Source organism: Melozone crissalis, unplaced genomic scaffold (genome assembly GCF_028551555.1).
Source record: "Melozone crissalis strain CALT ecotype California unplaced genomic scaffold, PUWL_Pcris_2 ptg000004l_1, whole genome shotgun sequence".
Classification (NCBI taxonomy): Eukaryota; Metazoa; Chordata; class Aves; order Passeriformes; family Passerellidae; genus Melozone; species Melozone crissalis.
In genome coordinates, this window is record NW_026535782.1 from 17,781,042 (window position 1) to 17,805,000 (window position 23,959).

General features: G+C 35.4%; 1 protein-coding gene across 5 annotated transcripts in view; it reads right to left on the minus strand.

Annotated features, from left to right (window-relative positions):
• FOXP2 (forkhead box P2) overlaps positions 1-23,959 on the minus strand; it is a 398,888-nt gene that overhangs the window by 115,382 nt on the left and 259,547 nt on the right. For all 5 annotated transcript variants that reach the window (XM_054272498.1, XM_054272517.1, XM_054272526.1 and 2 more), the window contains one exon: positions 2,933-3,022. In XM_054272498.1, coding sequence (XP_054128473.1) covers positions 2,933-3,022 — 90 coding nt within the window. The remainder of the gene's footprint in view (positions 1-2,932; positions 3,023-23,959) is intronic.

Sequence of the window (23,959 nt, forward strand, 5' to 3'; positions counted from 1 at the left end):
ACCCTCTTTTTGCAAAGTTGAAGGTTTCTTCAATCAGCTTTCAACTTGCTGATTAGCTAGTAGGTGCTGTAAGTCACTAAAATACTTGATGCATTATGAAACAACAAAGAGAACATACATAAAAACACCATATGCTACTTTCCCCCCAAAAAGATGGCCACTAAAATAAATACTAGTTTTTTTCTTCTTTGTCCCATGGAACAATAGAATATTTTACATCAAACTACAGAGCACAAGATGCATGGCAAGGCTTACCTAATAGCCACATATGCTTGCAGATGTGTAAGCTAATTTTAAAGTTTTTATTGCATTTTTACTAGATTTATAAATCTATTCTAACATAACCAGAGTTGGCAGATTAGTAAACGTTCCGAAATGGAGGAAATTAGATATGCACTAATTTAAAAGTATTTTAAAATATTAGGAGAAGTCTGTTTTTTCAATCACAAACACAAGTACAAATAGTTTTGCCTTATAACCTTCAATTTTGTCTTATAAAGCTTATACAAATTTAGCAATTTCTACTGCTAGAAGATTTTGGCTAAAGTTATCATTAAATTTGCCAGAAGAAAATAATAGTTCTGTACAATTTTATGACAGTATTTGGTCTAACAGGCAACATGATGATCAAAATGTGAGTTCCCGCTACATGATGAACAATGAACAGTAAGAGACAGAAGTAGAAAAGCTCAAAGGACTCATTTCCAAAACCTTTATACATTCTTTTCACTAAAGAAGAAAATTAAAATGTAGCTTGTGCTCATACCTGAATTTATATGGCATTTGATACATAAAACCAAAGTCTGGGAGCAAATTCCATCTTTCCTCTCCTTTAAAAATGAACTAAATGAAGCATTCAAGGCCAGTAAGAGACACTATGTACACAGTGATGATGAAAGAAAAAGTTGGAAAATAAGCAATAATCTAGACTTTAGGGAGCATGTAACAATTTCTGAAAATAAAATTATTTGCTTTATTTTCTTCTTCCTGCCTCTCAAGTGTGACTCATGAGATGCTGATGCCTCCCGGGAAACAAGTGATACAGCCCTAGCACATCAAGCCCTAGTATTTAAAGGGCACCAGGCCATAGTTAGTGTTTTAAAAGCATGAAAGCACAAGACTCCCTCTCTTCATCTCATCATCCTCTGGGTTCTTTGCCTCCAAACATTTTCTATCATTTCAACAACGCCTACCACAAACAGTGCACCCCCAGACTTCTTTAACCTTGAAAACAAAGTTTGTGGATGGGTGGAGAATGTGAAAAGAGAAGTAGCTCTGGGACTGTGTTGGTTTAAAAGGTGGAGGATTTAAGTAAGAAAAAATATGGAAAACATATACTGGGAAAATGCCACTCTTTATGCCTTTTTCATATACTTTCCTTAGTGCCTGGTTCTGGCCAATTTAGAGACAGACCATAGGGCTAGATGGATCTTGTACACTCTTTATAGAACCCATGTTACCTTTCAGAATGAGGAGCTGGCAGAATGAAGCCCTTTCACAATATTCATTGAATCAATCATTGTCATGATTCAACCCTTCAAGGTCACTAATTCCACTTTAAAAACTTAAAAAGCCCACATAGTTGATAAGCTTCTACCTTTATGTCTACTCTTCTTATGTGGCTTCAGTGCAGAAGGTATTTGATACAAAGCAAATGTGAATTTGCACTTACAAAGCAAAGTCAAGGGTGAAGAGTGGGAAGTTTGAGGGAGTCCCAGGACTCAGCCTTAGCCAGAAATGGACTACAACTACAGCATGGCAGGATGCCATCATGTCCTGTTTTTCTTTTTTCCATTTTCTTTAGCCATATTCCTAAATTCTTGTTTGGTTCTAAGCAAATAAATAAAACCTTAGAAGTGTATTTGAAGAGAGCTGATCAGGAATGTGGAACTGTTTGCTGTGTCCAACACTGCTCTACCAAGTTTCACAAAGAAAAGGAGACTGAGAATCACATTCAGAAACTGCACAAGTGAACAAATTTCACAACATTTCCCTGGTGGAGAAAAAAAATACATTCTAGTGCCTGGGGTCCTCCATTATGCATGACAAAAACTAAAAATGAGATAAAAACACCCTACTCCATCAGAAAACAGGGGAAGTCCTGAGAGAATTAATGCACACCCAGAAAAACAGATGTGAGGAAGAGAATGGTAGGATTTATACTTTTTTAATTTCCTGAACAAAATAAAATTGTCTGCAATAAAATGCAATTCAGCAGTTAAGCACCCATGTTGGTCTATATACAAGAGAGAACAAGTTTTGTCAGCAGAATGCAATTTGATATGGAACTCTGCATTAAGAATAAATGATTAATACCTCATAAAAATACCATACTGATAAAATTTTCTAGGAATAAAACTCTTTTTATGTTTTTTACTAATGCATTTAAAACAACTATTCAATAGCAGAACTTCTTGTTTACTCATTCATAATCTAAAACCCAACAACATCCTAATGTGAAATTTCATGACACATGTTTTTTTCCAAAATGGCAGAAGCAGCTTTCATAATTTCATGCACTTGTGTTGGTAAGTTTCTGAACACTTCTCTGTCACCTAGGCATACTAACTGTGAGGTATTTAGCTTTTCTCTGTGTTTTTCACAGATACTGTTTTGCTCCTAGTCTTAACATGTTTTTTACAACTTAAACCATGTACATATAAAAATCACATACCAAACCTGTAACATGTCTATAAAGAATTAATGTAACACAGTTACTGAACTCAGACCTAGTCTCAGACCTTTTAAGCATGTACAGCCACAAAAGGCTTTTGCATCCTGCAGTGGTTTTTCCCTGTGAAGTAAGCAGCAGCATGTGAATATGCAGGCGCACGGCTTGGGGGACAGGCACAGCCACACACCCCGCACGCGTCAGCCGGCTCCGCGCTCCTCCCTGACATCAAGGTCCCAAAAGCAAGGAGACTTCACTAACCTGCAGCGGTCTCTGTTTCTCACTGCCCTTAGGAGATTTCAGTCCACTTGTCTGTTGCTGTAAAAGCAGCTGCCTTGCTGCCTGGAGTGCCTAAAAGTAAAAAAAAAAAAGAAAAAAAAAAAAAAAGAAAAAAAAAAGTAAATAAATTCAACCAATTCCTAGAAAGAAATCAGTTACTCTTTGCTAATTTTAGGTAAAAGTCCAATTGAATGAACAAAATCCCCTCCTATTCGATTTGTATTTGCTATATTTCAGACTTCAGGGTTGGTTGTTTTTTTTTTTAGTTGAAACATTAAAAAAAATATTCTGAAAGTACATATATAAGACTTCACTAGAATTTATGGATGTACATGAAATCCTGCAGGAAATAAAGTTAATTTGTTTGAAGTGCTTGAAGAGGAAAAATCATAAACTGCATCAATAGCCTCATTTCCACAAGGAACTTGTCTTTGAGTGTTCAACTAAAATGCCCACTCCCTTGCAAATTATCATTCAATTTGCATTTTCGTATTACAATTTGAAGTAAAAGCAAGTAGACTTCAAGTGTTACCAGAAGCTGTAATTAAATTTGACAAATCAACATCAGATTATCTTGAAAGTGAATTAATAAGGATATTCATTGAAGATTAAAAACACTTTTTGTACTTACAATTCAAGGAGAAACCTCTCCTTTGACAAAAAAAAAGGAGTACAGTTTTAATGCCAAATAAAAATGAGTGGTTTTAATTTGCATTCTTAGGAAAATCAGAGAACAAAGAAATTATTACTCAACCAACCAGATCAGGCTCAGGGATGACAGTATACCAATCAAAATAGAAGATGTTTTCATTTATTTTATGTTTTCATTCCAACTCAGCCAAATACAGTTAAACATATGAAATGTAAACAAACATTCTACCTACCCGAAGGATGCTAATCTGTATTATTTTTCCCTATAAAATTATTTCTAAAATGTCAAGTGTTATAAAGTGGTACTTATTTGGAAATTAAAAAAAAAAAAAAAAGCAAAACCAAAAAACGTGATTCAAAACATTTCCACTGAAACTACCTGGAGAACTCATTTTTTCCCCTTAGAAAAATCAGCTCAATAAATAGCATTTATAGCTTTACAATACATCACACTGTTATTTCTGTTATTAAAACCTACTGCAGATGGAATGTACTGCAACAAATGCCATTTGATCAATGTTCCCTAAAATAATAAAGATTCTCAACTGATAAAGAAAGGTACAATTTTGATTAGACTCAAATGAGCTGGTTTTTAAGATAGTTTCTAGTATCCATGACAACAGTTGCTTTGACAAGATGTGCATATGGCATTACACTGCCAGCTGGTGTGAACAATGTTTGAACTACTGCATTGAGATGCTGAGCAAACAGAAAAAGTTGCCACGTCTTAACCCTCAGGGAAGGCAGTCATCCCCTGATCAATTATGAAAAGACAGAGAGAGGGCTGCTACAGTCTGGCTCCAAGCAAGTTTTCTGAGAAGGCAGGCAGACATAGAAAACCAAAGTAAACAAAGTGAATGCACTAGTACCATCTCCTAACAACATTGATTTGTCTCCCCATAGAAGGCCCTGGTACAAAGTTTGCAGAGCAGACTTTTAACATTTGGAGACATTCCCACAACAATCCCTGTATTGTTTCATCAAATTCTCAAGTAATTACAGGTCAGCTACACAAAGAGTATACATTCCTCTGAACCTAAGCAATGAGACACACAGAACTATCTTCTCTCTGCCAAAAATAAACAAAAAGTTAACATATTTAAAAGTGCACTTGAAATATTTTGTTATCAAGGAACCACTGGGTGCATGATCTCTTCTGCACTCAGTTCTTGATCATATCCTTAAGGACAGTATTTCTCTGCCTGAGATCAGAGTTAAATGTATCTGTTGATTTCAGGGGCACCAGGATTTGGTCCCAACTTCTTGCAGTGGTTGAAGCAAAAACAGATTAAAAGCACGAACAGAAGATATGTGGCAAATTTGTATTCTTTAATGTCTAGTGCTCTCCAAAAGGAAAACTTGAATGGAAGCAAGAGAACTACTGCACTCCAGAATTCATGAGACTGCAGAGGAAAACTAACCTCACCACTTGGGATGATACTGCCAGGAGAATGAGAGAAGAGATCTGGAGTAAGAGGAAATATAAAAAAAAAAAAAACATAGACACAATAATCTTTTATTTTTGGCAGTTGCAGAAATCCTAATCTTCCTCAGCATCAGTGTCTTCACATCAATACAATAAAACAAGCAAGTAAACATCCAGTAAATCTGTAAATTTACAGTACTTGAAAATTAGAGAATCATAGCCTGCTGTAGCTTAGATTTAATCTAGACTGATTTCAAATTGTGGCTAGCATACTCCTGTGGAATGAGTCCAAGAAAGTATGACTTCATACAGCTAACTACAAAAAGAGTCACACTTCATGAAAAAGCAAGGCAGCACAACAGGATATGCTTGCATAAAAGGCTCTACTACTTAAACTATTTTGATTCATATGTGCTGGTTGGGATATCTCTAAAGGAGTAAAGGCTTATCTTTTAATACAGAATGTCTTATAAATGATGACTACCTGAATACTTCAGTGATCTTATTGTGGCAGTTTAGATTATTGTAAACACAGGAGATAGAAGAAGAACAGAAAACAATTTCAAGAGATCAGAGATGATTTAAAACTCATAAGGAGAAATCACTGTCAGCCTTTGTTCTTAGATCAGTCATCATATAGTATTTTTTTCTCCAAGTGTGCTGCTTAACTTTACATTTTGCTACACAGTAAACAACCTCTCAGAAATACTGTTAATTTCAAAGCATTATTACTGACATTATTCATAAGTGAAGATCATGAGACTGTAAAACAATAGTTCTAAAAGTTCATTTGCTGCTATTAAATCTTTGCAAAATAAATTGAGAACTTGAAAGTATTTTACAAAATGCATAGTTTAACATCTACACTTCCAGTAAACACCCATCCCATATATCATTTATAAATTTCTCTGACAATAACTCGTGATCTAAAAACAGTGTAATGAAGATAAAATAACAGATGCTTATAAATCCGACAAATCAAATTTATGTTGAGTCCCACCTCAAGTTAAGTGCAGAAAGAACAGATTTGACGGCACTCAAAATTGTATCTAGTTCCCAATAACACTTGTTTCAAATTTAGTAGGAACTTTTCCTTAATTATATAAATGAGTAAAACTATTTAAAAAATCCAATGTAGACAAAAGCAATAACAAGAACTGAGGATTAGAAATTATTTTAATTACGTAAATGAAAATAATTATGAAACTTTAAGTGATGGCTATATAGGAAGGAAAATTTGGGCATATGGTTTCCAGAACTCACTGTGTCTTCTAGTAAAATATTTATTGGGAACAGTACTTCTTAATATTTACTACGAAGCTTTGGCATAGCTAAAACATAAGCAGAACAGAAATGAAAATAATTGCATATAACTCACACTATTAAAGTTGATAAATTGCGGTAGACTTTGCTGTTTGTTGGCAGTATTACTAGGAGATATAACTTCCTTTAATATTGTATTCCAAACCCTTCTGTCTGATCTAAGCGTGATTCAAAATTATTTTTAAAGTTTGACCATTTTAATAAAGTGAAAGCTGTCACCTAAAGATGGTAAGCTTATTATTCTGTTTTTTAGAAATTAAATATATGTGTATTTTTAGGAAACAGATGTCACTCATATCCTTCCTTTAAAACCAGGAATGTTTAACCTATCAGCCTGTTGCATTTGAGACGTTAAAATGAAAAATGACATCTATGCCCATTAATATCGTCAATGTATAAACAGCACAGCGTGACACATTCTTGAGAGCTGAAGGCTACAAAATCTCTCTGAAACATAAATAACAAAGCACTCAGAAGGATATTTGATGTTGATATTCATCTCTGAGAAAAACACTGCTGCCTGGGCTTCTTATGAAAATAGATGCAGCCCAAATGGATCTCCTGTAATTGGTTTCAGATAGCGAGGTCAAAAGAAATATGATACAAGAAACTATTATGTGGAACAGGCGAAACAAGAATGTTTATACAGGCACTCCCTATTTATACTGACAAGAGGTGTATACTCTGTAGATAACCAAAACACTTGCCAGAAGTCGACCAGATTCTTTTCTTTCTTAATTCTGAATACCTATTTTATTTTTTCAAATGACTGCATACCCTAACATTCCTGCTGAACATCAAATAAGTTTCTGAACATCTAAGTTTCCAAATGGCTGAATATGTCAAACGAGAGTCATCTCGCTGGTAGCACTATGCAACCGAAACATATCAACATGCTAAGCTGGATTTAAGGCCAAAGACTGCTCTGCACTGGTTGAATAACAAGTTAACCAAATGATTACAGGGCTACATTTATTATAAAAAACACTTCAGGAGAACCTCTGACCCTTTATAACCTGCTCGGGGCCTATTCTCTGGCTGGCTCCCAACAAGAATCCCAGAATTACCCACAGTTGTACAAAACCCTCAAAAGATAGTGACTGAAAGACAACATTGTTTAAGTCTTCCTAACAGCACTCAAATGACATGTCTAAACCTTTGTCTCTCACTGATTGTGTTTGCCCAGAAAGTTCTCTAATGAATATCAGAGTCAGTCAGCACAGAAGCTTATAATCTTTCCAAATGGAGTAGCAAAGCAGCTAGCACTAGTCAAAGAATCTTGAATTTAAGATGAGCAGTCTCTCCAGAAGCCTCAATAGAGAAAGCAAACTCCTATTTTCCCCAGTGAAAAACTCTCTTTTTTTCTCTAAGCCACACAAAGAAAATTGAGGACAAATGCGCCACACTGGAAAGTCCATCTGTGTGTAACAGAAATCCAAACCACACAACCTGTCTGATTTTACCTACAAGAGATAGACTGAGCAATTTTTACAGTGTTTGCCTTTAGAAGTAGAACAGACAGCTAAGGCTGTTGGCACCAATTTCAAGGAATATATTACCTAAAAAAACCCTAGATATTCCCTAAGAAGGATTTCATTCAATTAACCCAACATCGGACTATGCCAATACTCAAGCAAAAAGGTTTTTCTGTCTTCTAAATTTAGATTAGGGTGCCATGCCTAATAGTAGAAAACAGACCTGGAAGAGATCCAAATGTTTGAAACTTCCAGCAGAAGAGGCAATAGTTTTTGACTGTATTACATTCCCAAGTACTCCTACTACCAGGCTGCTAGACAAGAGGACAAGAAGTGGTAGTGCCCACCAAAGGCGGTCCTAAGCCCAACCCTAAGGGCAGGATTAAGTGAACATTGAATATGTTTGAAAACATCTGCTACATTAACGCTACAGGAATTTGTGCAAATGATTGGCTGGCTCTTGGATCCCCAGGTTGCCCAGCTTTTCCAAGGCCGGGAAAATTCTTCATTTGTTCAGGAGAGCAACTCTTCATGCCTGGGGAATTTCAAAGTAAAAGAGCAGAGTACATTGAGGGTTGGGAGCAAGTAGAAAAAGACATTCTGGATCACAGTTTAACTTACATACTTACATTCCTCGAGTGCTTCAGCTCAGAAAACATAAGAATATGTCTGGATATGGCTCGCTTTTCCTTGGACTAAAAGCACTTTGCTGTTGGTTGGTTGTTTAGCAGCAAGGGTGATGGTGTGTGTGTGTGGTTTGTTTTCTTAGGCTGATACTGCCAGTTTCAGTATACTGAGGCTCTGATTTTGATTCACATTTGTGGTCTTCCCTGCCACACAAACGCCAGTAGAAGAAATGATCCTCAATCTACCTGAACTTCTGTTCTATCTTGATGTTATCCAGGATTAATTTTGAGTTGAAGAGAAAAAGTAATAGTAATAAAGTGATAAATGCAACATGAAATCTTATAATGCTGTTTAATAAAAGGAAATTAATCACATAATTTTCATAAACCTATTTTCAAACAGCAATCTATCAGAGAGAAATTATGCATCTGTAGTTATTGACCTTTCATTTCACCATGACTGATTTGTAATTAGACTAGTTTTGTGAAAAATAATAGTTAATTACCAGATTTTTTTTTCACTCTTTTGGCATTTTTTGTTGTTGTTGTTTGGTTGTGGGTTTTTTGTTTAGTGTCTTTTTTTTTTTTTTTCTGTGTGAAGGATGCTAAATAAATACAGGGCATTAGGAATTAGCAGTTTACATATTTCATTTTATAAAGCCAATTTAGCTTCTCTCCCTACAACCCAATTTAATAGATTCTAAAGACTTCTGCAAAAACAACTCTTTAATTTTCCCTGCCCATTATTTGACTGATGAAGAACTAGAAACAAAACACCCATAACAGTTCCATGCTTCAATTCCTGGCAGCATTAGCAGGAATGTCTTCCCTGTAGACATGGACTGCATTGGTCATTAGGGCTCCATGTCAGACCACACTTAACATGGTGCCTGACAGCAAATCCAAATGCTTTCTCCAAAGCTCAAACCAGCTGAAGAATGCAAATGTCAAAGGTTAGGAGAGATGGGGGCTCACAACACCAAAGTTGTGCTTGAACCTGACAATCTTTCTTTCATCCCACATGCCTGAACTTAACTTTCTTTTTGTACACACAGAAGCAATCTACTCTTACTTCTTTGCTACTCCTTACATTACACAGTGACTAATTTAATTTATTAAATAAAAGAAACAAACAAAAACAACAAAACAGTGCACACATAAAAAGCCAGCAATCCAAGATCACAAATATTCTGACACTGCTATTTTATTCCATGGGATGTGATTTTTAAAAGATTGGGACATGTAATAGTTAAACAGGAGAGCTAATCTCTTAGTTCTACATGAAAAAAATGTGGTAATGATGGCACATACCAGATTTCCACATGAAATCTGGTATGATCTATTTCCAATGAAAATCTGCTAACTGAGATTAAAAAGCTGGAAATAAGTGTGCAGGCAAAGAAAAAAAAAATCCATGCAGTTATCACATGTGTGAAGCCAGAAATAAAAAAATTCCTTAAATTATTTTAAGTTTATTTAATATTATGCATATAGGTAGAACGTAAACATAGGATTTGAGAGGAGTTGGTTAAAATACTTCTTTCAAGTTTGTCCATTGTAGACATTTCCTTATTGGCTGTGAAACCTACTTTCAATTAAAGCAGTCAGAAACAAAGCAGTGTTGACTTAGGTAGAATAACAGATGATTTGATAATTTATAAATAAGAAAGGAACTGATGCAAGTTAAATCAAGGGCAGTTCCATGTGTATTAAGACCAAAATTTGGAGCAACTTTGGAAGTGGAAAGAAACAGAGTATCAAAGGAAGCATTGCAACTGTTAGAAGGTTATTAGAAGGCAAGAGTTTTTACAGATAGAAATCTGAAAGGAAATTTTAAAATTAAAGACAATGAATTAAACATGGAGATTATGAATCAAATTATTAACAAAAAATCATCACCAAGATATAAACTAAACCAAGAAGTGAGGTAGATATAAACCAGAAGGAAGCATGCATGCTAACATTTTGTTCTGGCCAACAGCAAGATTCCCAGAATAGAACCTCAAGTTTAGAGGACAGATCTGAGGACTGATTAATTTTGTTAAGCAATACAGAGAGGTAAAATAACATGTGAAGAACAAATGCCAAAACAATTTTACCCTAAAATAGCCCTAGCCATTTAGAAGTCAGAATGAAATACATCTATCTTTACAATTTATTTTCAATTAAATTACATTCTGCGCTCACTGGTAAAGGAGTGCTGACACCAAGTATCAGAAGCACAAATTCCTCATCTGGATACCCTCCTTGCAAGCTAGTAACCAAAACTACCCATCAAAGAAAATGGATCTACATGGTACCAAAATTAAATGAAATTACAGTAATTGTACTAATCAAACTTTCTCAGCCAATCCAAGTATAAGAAATTACATATCCATTGAAGAGCCACTGATTGAAAGGGCTCCAAATATTTGAATTATAACAATTTGATTTACCACTGCCCCTTCAAATCCATGTCCAGAGGAATGAGTGAGATTGTAACCATGAAAGGAAATATGATCAAGATGGTCATATCAAGGTTTTAGTGTATGGGAGGAAGGCACAAAAGCCATTACTGAAATATCCAGTTGATTATCAGTGGAGAAGAAAAAGGTCATGACTGGTTTTCACATTTGATTTTATAAATTTAAAGGATGTTTTAAATAGCTTTAATAGTTCTAATTATTGAGTTTTAGTTCTTACAGGAGTATAATGTAAAGAAATCTTAAATTTAATACATAGAGCTGAGGTGAAAATCATGCATTCAAGACATTAAAAAAAATCCTGTCATATTATTATGATAAAAGCAACTGGGATATAAAAATAGAAGTGCCATACAAAACTGATACTTTCTTCAATCTTCTAAAGACTCAGTTAGTGAAATGTACCCAGTTTGGGACACAGTGGTTCAAAGAGGTGGATCATTTTACCAGCAGCCAGGTAGGAATGGTATAAAGATGTCAATAGCCAACATATGGGATGGCAGAAGTCTAATCATAAAAACAGGAATTAATCCCAACCCTAAAGAGGTAACAGTCATCAGCAAGTTCTTGCACAGAACAAATTAATTGTATTACATGGGAAACACAAGCAAAAATGGCCTTAAACTGAATCCAGAGAGATTTAATTAAATTTATAAAGAAACTTTCCAATGGTAGAGTAGTGAAGGAGTACAATAAATTGTGTACATGCTGCAAAATCATTATCACTGAACCTGTTCAAGAAGCATCTTAGGGAATAGTTAAGAGCACCAATTCTGCTCTGGGACACAGAAGATCTTTAGAAGTGTCTCACAGCCCTGTTTTATTTGATTGTGTGGCTCCTGTGAAAGCATGCCAAGTTTGGATTACTGCGATGTCTAACACCTTGCTACATTTCAAATAACACCATGTTCTCATAAACTGAATATCATGAAGCTCCAGCATGGTTTGTTTCCATGGTGAGCTAACAGCAGAGGATCAGCAAGAGCTGCACATACAGAGTTGCTCTTTGGAATTTTCCGATCTTACATGACCACTTCTTTGTTTATGAGACTGTCCTTGAAATTTTGGACTGAACAGAGAAATAGTATACAGAACAGGAGATGGCTTAGAAATAAATGCTCTGAACCCTAACTGTAGTCAGAGATCCTGATCAGGATTCTTGTGTCCTCCCCTCCAAGTATGGACACAACAGTAGGAGAAAACAAGATTTTCTTCTAATTACAATTCCTGCTAGAAACAACAGAGATGCGTGGCTGACATGGAGAATTAAGAAGAGGAGAGAAAAATAAGGCAAGGATGAGGGTCCAAAGCACAACTAAATCAACCTAAGTCAGACGTCTTCACAAATGAACAAAAGGCAAAAACAAACTGATCCATTTTTGGCCATGTTTTTAATGAACTAATTTGATCCAAAGTCGCTACGTAATCTCAACCACATTAAAAATCAGTCTATATTGCTAAAGGTAAATCAGATGAACTGAAATCCTACTGCATATATTTTTTTATTTTTTCTTATGGATATTTTTGTAATGCTTTCTAAAACTTCAGTTAACATAAACTAAACTAACAGGAACATATTCAATAAAAGAGTGATTGGGGAAGAAACAATAAACATGAATGTAAACAGGCAATATGACAATAGCCATTTTATTTGCAGTCTTTCAAGGCTTTTGAGAAATTGTTATTTGAAGACAGAAGAGGAGTTTGGTCTGCAATTAAAAAAACCAAACAAACCAGTAAAAACTTGTCTTAAGATGATATAAAGTAAATTATGCAAATAGCAGCCCGTTTCTAGACACTAAACTTATCAATGGTGGCATTGGGCAATAGTTCTGAATTGTTCTGAAATGTGTTGAAAACAAAAGGTCTGATCTAAACTCCTTGGAAGAATTCTGAGCACTAAAATCTGGCACTAAGTGTGGACAGAGAGATGCCAGAGGAACCTCTATTTCATGATCACAAATTGGTTTATATATTTGTATAAAACATATATGTTTTATATGTTTTATATAAGAGCTATCTGCATTTGCAGTCTACTCTGACCTGCTCGAATTATTACAATTTCAGCTCTTCACTTGGACTGCTTATCTACCTTTTAACTTTTTGGTGCATTTTGTGATGATCTAAAAGGCACAATCCACCACGCAGACACCTCTGTCTCTGAAGAATATGAACCTTCAGGTTCTTGCTCTAGTTGGCAAGTGAATTGTATGTTTTGAAGGGTAGCCCTAACAGTCTGTGTAGACAGTGCTACTGAGAAAGCATTCTCTACTTCAGGGACTTTTAAGAGTGAAGATTATAAGAAGAGTGAAATGACAAAGAGCTTTAATTTTAAGCTAAAATGCAAGTATAGAGAGACAGGCAAATGTCCTCAGGCTCCTCATCCCAGTTTCAGTCCTTGTGAGGACATCTAGTAGGAAGTATATTCTTTATGATTAGAAACTTGCAGGGATGAAAAAGAAAAGACCTGAAGCTATTAAAATTGTTTTGCAGAAGAGGAATAAAGATATTTTGCAAATCCCAGGGCATTTAGGTGCTGGAGAACTGATAGCAGCTGTGCAAGGAATTCCCAAGTAATATGCATGAGCAAATGCAACAGGTAAGACATTTGAATTAAAAGGTACATGTTTCTATCACACTTCATCAAACTCACCCAGGAAAAAATGATCTTTTTTAATACTGCCTTGGCATCTACAGTAATCTTCCCAAACAGCAAGCTAATCAAGGAATTATAATCATGAATATGCTCAGGGGCATTATCACCTTTAAATGTATTTGTAAAAGCAGACACACCCAGGTATGCTGGTGCCAAACATATGTAATACTTCACATCAGTATTCTGGCATCAGACTGTGAAAGGTCCCTCCAAACCATGCAGCATATATTACACAATCACTACCACTAACATGCAGATAAAAAAAACATTTGCAATCTACTGCATGATCAAAATATGTTGGAAATTAAGTTGGGATATAAATTTTACTCCATATATTCCTTCAACTACTGTTTACATAAATCAAAACTTAATATTCAGCTTTTATTTTTTTAGTCCACTGTCATGTCATCAACTTACTATGGTCTAAGCTCAGTCACTAGACTTCTCTTCTAAAGCCAGTCCTCTTTCCACATTGCACAGAGCTCAGATTTCATGTCCTAGAAATATTTTCCAGATTCTCCTTCCTGTATTACTTTCTTTTTCCTTCTTGGTACATTTTAAACTTCAGCAAACTGTAACTATATTGCCTTTTAATTTAATTTACTAGGCACAATGCAGTGCATCTATTCTGTGAACATTTATCTATCTTACTAGATCATCACTTCTTCATACCATGAGTTTCAAGTATAACACAAAACACGGATCTATTCCTGACAATATATCTCAATACTAGTACAGTGTTACAATCTACAGTAAATTTTATTTTATTTTAGAAATTTTATATAATCTATCAGAGATTGATTTTTTTTATTTGGCAAGAAAAAGCATGGATAATTTCATCTCTGAGATTTTGGAAAAAATACATGACAGACATCATAGTGTTATAGCATTTTTAGTGAGAAGGCCTTGTCCTTTATGAGAAAGCCTTCTGGATAATGCTTATTCCTCTACTGCAATTCCCAGGGATCTTCTTGTGCCATAGGACAGTGGACTGAAGAATAAAAACAGGAGAGAAACTATTTTATGTGAGGACTTTGGGATGGCTTTGAAATACTTTCTGGAGCACAGTTTATGGCATATGCTGCTACCTGAAGAAAGAGCTGTTGCCAGCAGGTGAAACAATCTTTGATTTTAGATGAATGTCAGAGGTTCTCACCCTCTTCTCCAGCAATCCCCAGGTTCATTAATAACACTAAGGCATGAACCCTGCAAACACTTTCATGTACAAAGTTGCAAAAAACATAGGGAGTGCATTACTAAAAAAGGTATAATGACAATATCACTTTTACCAACTCTCTCAGGCTTCACCTACAGTGAAAACTGGAGACTAACTGAGAATGTGATTTTCTGCACCAGCAAGCTGTGAGTACAGCTCTGGGCATGCACTTTTCACCTGTGCTGACCCACGCACTCCCAAGCTATGCCCTGGCACAGCTCTGCAGTCAGACTTTTCCAAGGACCAATCTGACTATGGAATTGGGTGCAGTTATCCCAGTTTTGGGGACTAAAATGCGTGTTAGCTCATGTGTGTCTCACCCTGCGTCAGCTGCTCAGTTTAGTATCCATGTGTTTAATTTACTAGTGAAGATCATGGCTATATGGTCAAAACAGTTGAGCCAAATGTTGTTTTGGAGCCTCTCTTAGCAGAAGCAGCCACATTGTGTCTTTGGGATGGCTTGTGAGAGTGTCAAAGAACCTTAATTTTATATCTGTACAGGCTGGAAAAAATAAAATGTCAGAAACAAGAGCAGACACTCCAGGGTGGGGGAATCAAGACTCCTTTCATTTTGAACTGCTGCATCCTGAACTTCCCATGGTGTATCTGCTGATGACTTTTAAGTAGCAGTTTTATATAGACACCTTATGCATCTGGGATGAGTTCTACTGAGGAAAGTCAAAATTTTGATAACACCCAAGGTTTTATGAAAAACCTTAAATTCTTTCATTAAAGAAGCAGTGGCAAAACCCCCAAAGAATCCAAAGCATGTGTTTCCAGAGTTACCATCAATCAAATCCACAAAAATAGTACCATATAATAATTTGTGTAAATACTAATATGGTTGATAGTATTTCTCATCCTCATGTTTAGGCACTTAACACTGAGTATTCAGATTTATGTAGTTTGACAAAGGCTCTAAAATAAGTAATATCCAGAGCTCAGGTTAGTCACCAACTCCAAGAGTGCCCCAGATCTCAAAGCTGGGACTGAACTCCATCTGCTACTGGCAAAGGAGCAAGCAGGTTATTCATCAAAAGTGTCTGGGACTCTGGAGCCAGATGGCAGAGAGCATTGCAAAGATTTGGTGTATCACCAGCGGCATTGGCACAAAAACAAGTGAAAAGAGTAAAAAGATCCAACTTCAAGCACTTAAGGTTTTGGATTTTTTTAATATTATAAATACTTTTATTTGTTTATTTTAACATGATACTATGAGAATGGGATTTTTCAGGAAAAGCATACTGTGAAAATGAAAAGTGTTAGGAATGTATTTAAAAATATGTAATCATCAGCATTACTTTTCTTTAGATTTTTCTGCATCAGAATTTGGGAAGATTCTGGCCTCTCTAAAGAAAAGCTGCATTATACCTTCATTGCTATAAAACACACAGAGAAAAGGTAAATCACAGAAAGACTACAAGGACTTAAAACTGTACATTAAGGACAATTTTTTACAATTTTTTATAAGTGCAAAGAGAATTGCAGCAAAATAAAAACAATGGAAGTAATGTTGAAGAGAAATTAAATTTCTTCCCAACTAGAAGTTACTTTAAAAGACTCATATAGTAGGCAGAGTATAAAAATCAGGCCAGCACAATACCATTGAGAATAGATATTTTGGTTACTAGAGATGATTATGCCATTTAAGAGAAAAAAAATTAATTTTACTTGAACTGACATCCTTAATTTTCAAGGCATGTGTTTTTCTGACTAGTCTGACACAGCTTAAGTAGTATAGATAGCCTCTCTTTTATAACAAACATTAGCAGACTCCAAAGTGACCTAATAGGTCCCATTCTTTGAAATGTGAATCCATGAAATTCACTCAAGTTCTTACATCATCTTGCAAGACAACATATATCAAGATCCCCATTTAAAATTATTTAGATGTGAATTAACAGCATTCCAAAATAGACATTTTTCAACAAAGTTAAAGTTCAAAAAAAACCCCTAAGAGCAATGCTCACAGGAATTCTCACCTATACCAATCATTAAATGTGTTGGAAGAAGTGATTTGTGAAATTTTACCAAATGCAAGTGGTAGCAACCTGAGCATTTGTTTTCCAGGTTGTAGGTTTTTTTCAGACAAAGTTTTCTTAAAATTTCTTCATTTTTGAGAACTACAAGCCTCTGTTGCAACTCCTTATTTAATCTCTGTTCTAGAACATATTTTTTTAAGTTTTGCAAAAAATATTACCCCATATTATATATGGCTAAGCCGAATTCTGATTTTGGTTCAGTTTGGAATTTTTTTTATTAGGTGTCACAAGAAGACAAAACAATGACACCTAAAGCTTCAAAAACATAGTTTTATAAAAATCAAAAATGAAAGATAAGGAGAAGAAAGTTTCTACTCGACAGAAAAGAAGGGGATTTAGCAATGTACATTCATACAGTCATAAATTATTGTGTTGTATCTAACCTGTCACAAGCCATATCTATTCATCCACTCTGTAATACAGCTTCAGCAAGCTTCCTGAATTTCTCAAGTAAAAATAAGGTTTTGGAAACAGAATTCAACATTTCACATGACAGCCTTTAATGCATCCTCAAATTCCAATAATTAGTAGGAGTAAACATAGGAAGATATCTGGTCCTGTATCCAGAGTTGCATTTCTGAAACTGTTTCCTATACAGAAAGGAATAAAAGCTCCTGACAAGCAAAGGAAGAAGGGACAAGTCAAATCTGTGTTAAATTAAATGCTTATACTTTTAAGTTCTACCATATGTTGATTGTCCAGACCATTATAAATATAATTGAATATATAATATCTTTATATGGATGGGTGTTCAACAAGTAAAAATTAGCTGCAATTAAATCCTGCCCTTGCTGATTACTATATGTGTTCAGCTGTCAATCTTTCATGTCTACTCCCACTGTAGCTAATTTCAAGCAATATCCAAAGGTATTCCAATTTCAAACAGATTTTAAACCCTTCAGTCTAGTGAAGAAGAAAAGCAAGGTACAGTGAAATTCAAGCATTCTGCCATGAGACACAAGAATGGAGTGTGCAGAGATGTTAATTTGACTGGGGCACATTCCACCAAGGGCTAACATTTCTGTAGAATCCTCAAGTCAGATATAAATGTTTCTGAACAACAACAATCCCCCTCTTTTTTTTTCCCCTTTCCTTTCTGTTTAATGTTAATGGAAGATGCCAGATGGATGGTTTTGGAGATTATAATGCACTTTTTCTATGTTCAGGGAAAGTTCAGCACAGTCAGCTACAGAAGCTAGTAAGTGCTAGCCCGTCACTGCCTCCTTTTAAGGGATACAAAAGTAATTCTACTTTCATGCTCTTTTACTCTTCATTTCTTGTACTGATTATGCCAATTAGAGCAGTTGTATTGGTGATGTTGCCATCTGCCTTCTAGAAATCTTACCTGCCTGGTTATATGCTTGCAGGAACTGACAGCTGCAGAACGAATTTGATACAGATCATATAACTATCCCTAACAATGAGCAAGGAGATAAGCAGCAGACTGAGTGGTAAACAGCATTGAGTCATTTATACCATTTCTGCCTTAGTGTGCTCTCTTACTGTGGAATAAAGACTGCATAAACTTTAAATAAATGAATGCATAATTATAAAAATATATTCTAGAAACTATATTTAAGCTGGAAGAAATTTTGGATTGTCTTTACTGCAGATATCTGGAACTGTCTTAAATGTGGGGATCAAAGAGAGAACAGTATCTAAGTAAGATGCATGATTGCACATCTGCTAACACAGTATCTAAGTTCTTTGCCTCTAAACCTCATCAGTTTACAAATAGTTCTTTTCCAGTGTAGAGAATATCTAGTTCATACATTCTACTTAGTTCCCTGGTGAACAGACCATTTGTTTTCAAACCCAAATCAAATCCTTTATTCTTGAAGTCCTAGTCAATGTGACCCCATAGAAAACCTTGTGTACATTTTTTTCTTCTGATCTGTCAGCCTTCCTTTTTTTATTATGGTTGTCTTCTTCCCTAGGTGACTCCAAGAGCTTCCTTACATTGCCCAACATCATAGTCTCATCTTCACCCATGTTTCTGTTTCACTCAGGAACTTAAAAGTCTTCTCTCAAAACTTTTTGCAGTTAATTTCCTAATACTGACCTTAATCTTTCTGAATGTTTTCTTTAGATTTTAAGATTATTCCTTAGGTTTAAATAAATAAAAATAATAAACAAACAATTAAAAAAATGTTATTAACATGGTACATAAGTAAAATAGATGGATTGAATGATACTTCATTTCTTCTTACCCCTGTTCTTAACTGCTCTTTTCTCCTGTATTTTAATCCCTGCTGAATCTAATTTATATGCTGTGATTAGTATGTTTAGAATAGTCTTACTTTCAGCCTGAAGGGGTTCAAATATGTTACTGCTTTGTAGTGCAACAGTATTATTTTGCTTACATTAGTAAGCATTCAGAATATCTATGAAGTCCCAAATGCAGTAAGAGCAGAAGCAATATCAACTGATTTTAAAATATAACACGTCATTTTATATAAAATAGTAGCTGCAGTTAAAGCCACTCTGTTCTGTGAATAGAATACACATGAATAACAGAGCGTTTTTACATGCCACATAATAAGCAGATCTGCATACAAAAGCATTTAAAATATAAAGATAAATGAGGCCATTGGAAGAGAGATTTGCCAGGAAAAGAGACTAGGACTCTGTATTAACACTTGGGCTAAGTCCATGAAGCCAAATATGCTTTTGCCTTTCAATATGTTTTGTCTTACAGGCAGAAAGGAAGCTGAAAGTGCCATGTTCAGAGCCCTCTCCTCAGTGGTGACCACATTTCCACATAACTGACTTCATCTACCAGAAACATGCCATGTGCAATGCAGTGGAGAAACAAAGAATAGATACTAAAGCAAACTGTGCTCTGAACAACAGCAGAAAATGCAGAAAATAAATGAAATAAAACAGTACTCCTCATTAGTCTTTCATTTCCTGAAATACTGAGTTTTGTAAAAAGCAATTAAACTACACACAGAGTAGCACTGACTTCTACTGGGACATCTCAAAAGATCCTGATACTGAAAGAAAGACAGGTAATCTCTATTTTTATGGGCTTTTGTTTGGTTTCTTTTTTAATGGTAACAAATTCTATACTTTTTAAAATTTGCTTGAAAATTCTTTAGGAGGATCCTAAACAGGGCAACGCAAAAATCTGTTCATTCTGAAAAATGGCCATCGTTTTCAAGACTAGCTACAGTTTGCCCTTTGTGCTTTGAGACTGAGAATTCAAAAATGCAGACCTACAATAGCCAAGCTGCCCCTTTTTATCTGGAGGCTTTGGGTATCCCGCAAGATTTTTATATAAATGTAGTGCACTCTGGTTTACATTAGAAAAGGAAACATTTATCTTATCACATTGATATCGGCTCAGTACAATATTACATTCTGGAATAAGAAAATATTGCAACTTTTCTTGAAAAGGTCAAGAGGTACTGTTTATCTTCAGGGCATAATGAATTACATCGTATTTCCTCCCCAAGAACTCTGAAAGAATGGAATATGTTTTGACGCACAATGCACAACTCAGGGCTCTGTGACTGTAGGTGGAATAACAAACAAAGCTTTAGTGGAATACTTCAAGCTTCAAAATTCTGTATAAATACAAATCTACGTGAGAAACATGGCTAACAAGGAGTGCTATTGTTACTAAAAAATATGTGTGACAATTCTAATAAGGCATGACCTTCAAATCTCTTCAACCTCTTAATTGCATCCTAAATTCAAGTTTACTTACTTATATTACATGTTAAAATTTATAGCTGTTCAGCTAGCCAATGTAATAGATACAACTTTCTGGTGTCCAATTTTATAGTCAGAACACATCTTTTTATTTAGGAAAATCACATTTTCTCTTATGTCTGACTGCTTAGTTTATGCTGCAAGGATCCCACTCTCAATTCACTGTTACTAATTGCTAAATACTGCCCACTTTTCTAAAGAAATGCTTCCAGTTAGATTTCATAACGAAAAAAAAATTATTATGGTAGCTGAATCTGGAATCCCAATAATAGAGACTTGGATCTCCTCATATTTCCTGTATCAGGACCAGTGACTACTAAGTTTGACTTAGTCCTGAATAATCATTTTTCACAACAAGTGAGAGATTAAATTAACAAACGAATAAGGGTCTGTGAAAAAAAATGAGAGTTAAACTAGGGAATAATGAAACACAATAAATGTGAAAAATTTCTACTGCTCTGCAAGTTTCCTTTTGCAATCATGTTTTGCCTATTGTATTAAGAAATTAGTGGAATGCCGATGAAGATTGGAGCAGTAGTCTGGAAGGGAGAAGTGTATCAGCATGCTCCATTTTTTTCTGTCACAGCAGGGCTGGTTGGTTACTATCCACTAGCCAAGACTGCTGCAAGGAGCTGTTCCTTACTCTGTCCAGTTGAAACTCAAAACAGTGATCACAGTGGTCAGCCTTTACTTTACCACTTAATACAGGGAAGAAGTACTCACCGAGCTGAAATTCGTCTCAGATGGCAAGTGAGAGCTAACAGCACCAGCTCTTTTAATCTGTTCATTCAACACAAGAACTCACATTTCAATTTATTCTGCCATGAGATCTTGAAACACACAGTGGTCAGAGAAGAATCAGTAGGCAGGGGGTGCTCTAACACATACTATAGATCTTTGGCAATGTGGAAATAAAATGAAAGAGACAAACCTGGAAATGTGTGGAGACACACCTAGACTAAATATCCAGGACAGTCAGGGAGACCGTTAACTTCAATTCAGCATAGGGGTGAGAAATACAGAAGAAATGAATACAGAAGTCTTTCTATTTGTGGGTACTGGGTCAATAAGAAAACAAAGAAGATCAATACAAACTGCATTACTTGAGGGCACTAAGCCTCCATCAGACCTACATACAGAAATGCCACATCAGTGACAACAGCTGAACAGCTTCAATGGCAGGATCAGGCAACATCTCAATATCAAAGAAGTTATCTGAAATAAAGTAGCTTAATAGACTGAGCTTGAAGCTACATTGTGTGGGAGAAAAATCACAGCTACATCAATTTTCCAATGAATATGCCAAACACAGATATTTATGGAGTAAATCAAAGCTTCCTTTTTTAGATAACGACTCTTACCCCATGATACAGAAAAAGGGAAAAGAACCAAGAAAAGGAAATATATTACTGTAAGTAATAAATAAATATTAACTGGAGTGTAATATCATGGTTGTGGGAGGTGGAGACATGAACAAACTGAATAAGTAGACAGAGTTGGGATCATAGAGTTGTTCAGCAAACAGTCTGATTGGAATATTATTTGGGTCTGCCCTGACATATACAAAAGTAACTGCTAGGAGAAAGTAGAGTGAAATGAAAAGACTATTTATATTCAAAAAGTTCTGAATTAATTCTTCATGAATTCATTTTGTTTTCTGTCAGAAGTTTTATTTCCTCTGTTTTTCCTAATAGAACAAACATCGAGGCATGTCAAATCATGTAAAGTATCATCAAATATATCAAGAGATTTTTTTCAGAAAAAGGAAACAAAAGCTATTTTCATCAAATTTCATGATAGTAACCATGGCTGCCTCTGTCCAAAACTGCAATGAACAAAACTGCAATGAAGAAAACACATAGAACACTCTCTCTGGTTTTCTTTCCAAAGTATTCTTGCATTCTTAAAATATGTCACAACCAAAGCAAAAAACAAGAAAAAAATTACAGACTTACAGGATGGTTAGATTTTAATAGGACATTTAGGCTTTAATAACTTACTATCAGATTAATGATAAATATTAATAGCCTTGAATAGGGCTATGCCTAGTTCTTCCAGCTGGCTCCTAAGTGAGTCTTGAAGCAGAGTTGCAGAGTTTTTGATCAAAGTAATACTCCCAATTTTAAGAGTGCTTAGTATGCATAAAATGCTTAAAATTCCTAACAAATTACCTTTCAAGTCCAAACTGCTAAAACAGTAAGATAAATGACTAAGTATAAAGTAGCAAAAATGAAATAATATAACCCATAATTTCCACATGTTTAGCCAAGTTCTATCATTTGTCCCTTACTATTTAGGAAAAAAAATAATATAAGAGGATAGCTCTGCTTTCCACACTATTTAAGAAAAGCACCCTTGACTCAAAAACTAAATGAAGTTTTCTACTTTGATTTTTTACATTTTATCTGACTTTTCTGCATCTTATTTATCAGGTTCTACCAATGGTTTTCTGTTGGAGATTTTTGAGTCATTTGGCCACAGATTTCTCACTGGATTTTAACAATCAAAATGCATAAACAAATTTTAAATACAGAGTTAAGAGTTGTTTCTTCATACTCTTTTTGCATGTACCAATACTGGATAGCTGTTGGTAAATTACAATAATTCAGACCAACTGAAAGGACTGCCTGTATCTCAATAAAACAGGTTACCATTCTCAGGTTGCTCTGAGAAGGAACTGAGGATATCCCAGGACTTGCTGGGCATTTTAGATTCAACACTTGGCCTCTCAGAGCAGTTTTCATCTTTGAAAACTATTTTTTTGGCTTTAAGGAACATTTCTGAAGGGCTTGGCTAGCTCCAGGCACTTAACCCTGGTTTGCACTTGCAGTGCACCAAAGGCTGTGGCTTCCAGCTAGGAAGTCACCGACTGACTGACAAGAGACACAATATCCTGGCACAGTACAGGGAGTACAGACGGAAACTGTATCCTTGATGCACTCCGCACATTTTGAAAAAAAAACCAAGGGAAAAGAAGGTACTGTCTGAGGTTCTGAGAAAATTTTGGAGCCCAGCTTAAGACGTAGGAGAGGCATTGATTGAGAAGAACAACAGAGATATGGACAAAAATGGATTTTGTGATCATTATGCAATTATTTCCAACCTGTAGGAGGGGGAGATGAAGCAATTAGTGGCCATCCTTGGGAAAGGAGAAATAAAAAAAGGCCCTTTCTGCCTTGAGGAATCTTTCACATCTCATTGACATCACAGCGACTGTTGGAAGTTACAGTTAGCCCTCACAGCACTTTTCTGATCATTTGTCTATGTGTAAAAAATATTTGATATTTTGGGCCATTCTTCTCTTATATTGCCAAAACCCCCTCTTCTCCTTCAAACTGAATTTTGTCTATTAAGCCTCAGGTAGTAGGGCCTTTAAGATAAGGAAGGATAAGAAGAGCCCTCAGGACACTTAGCA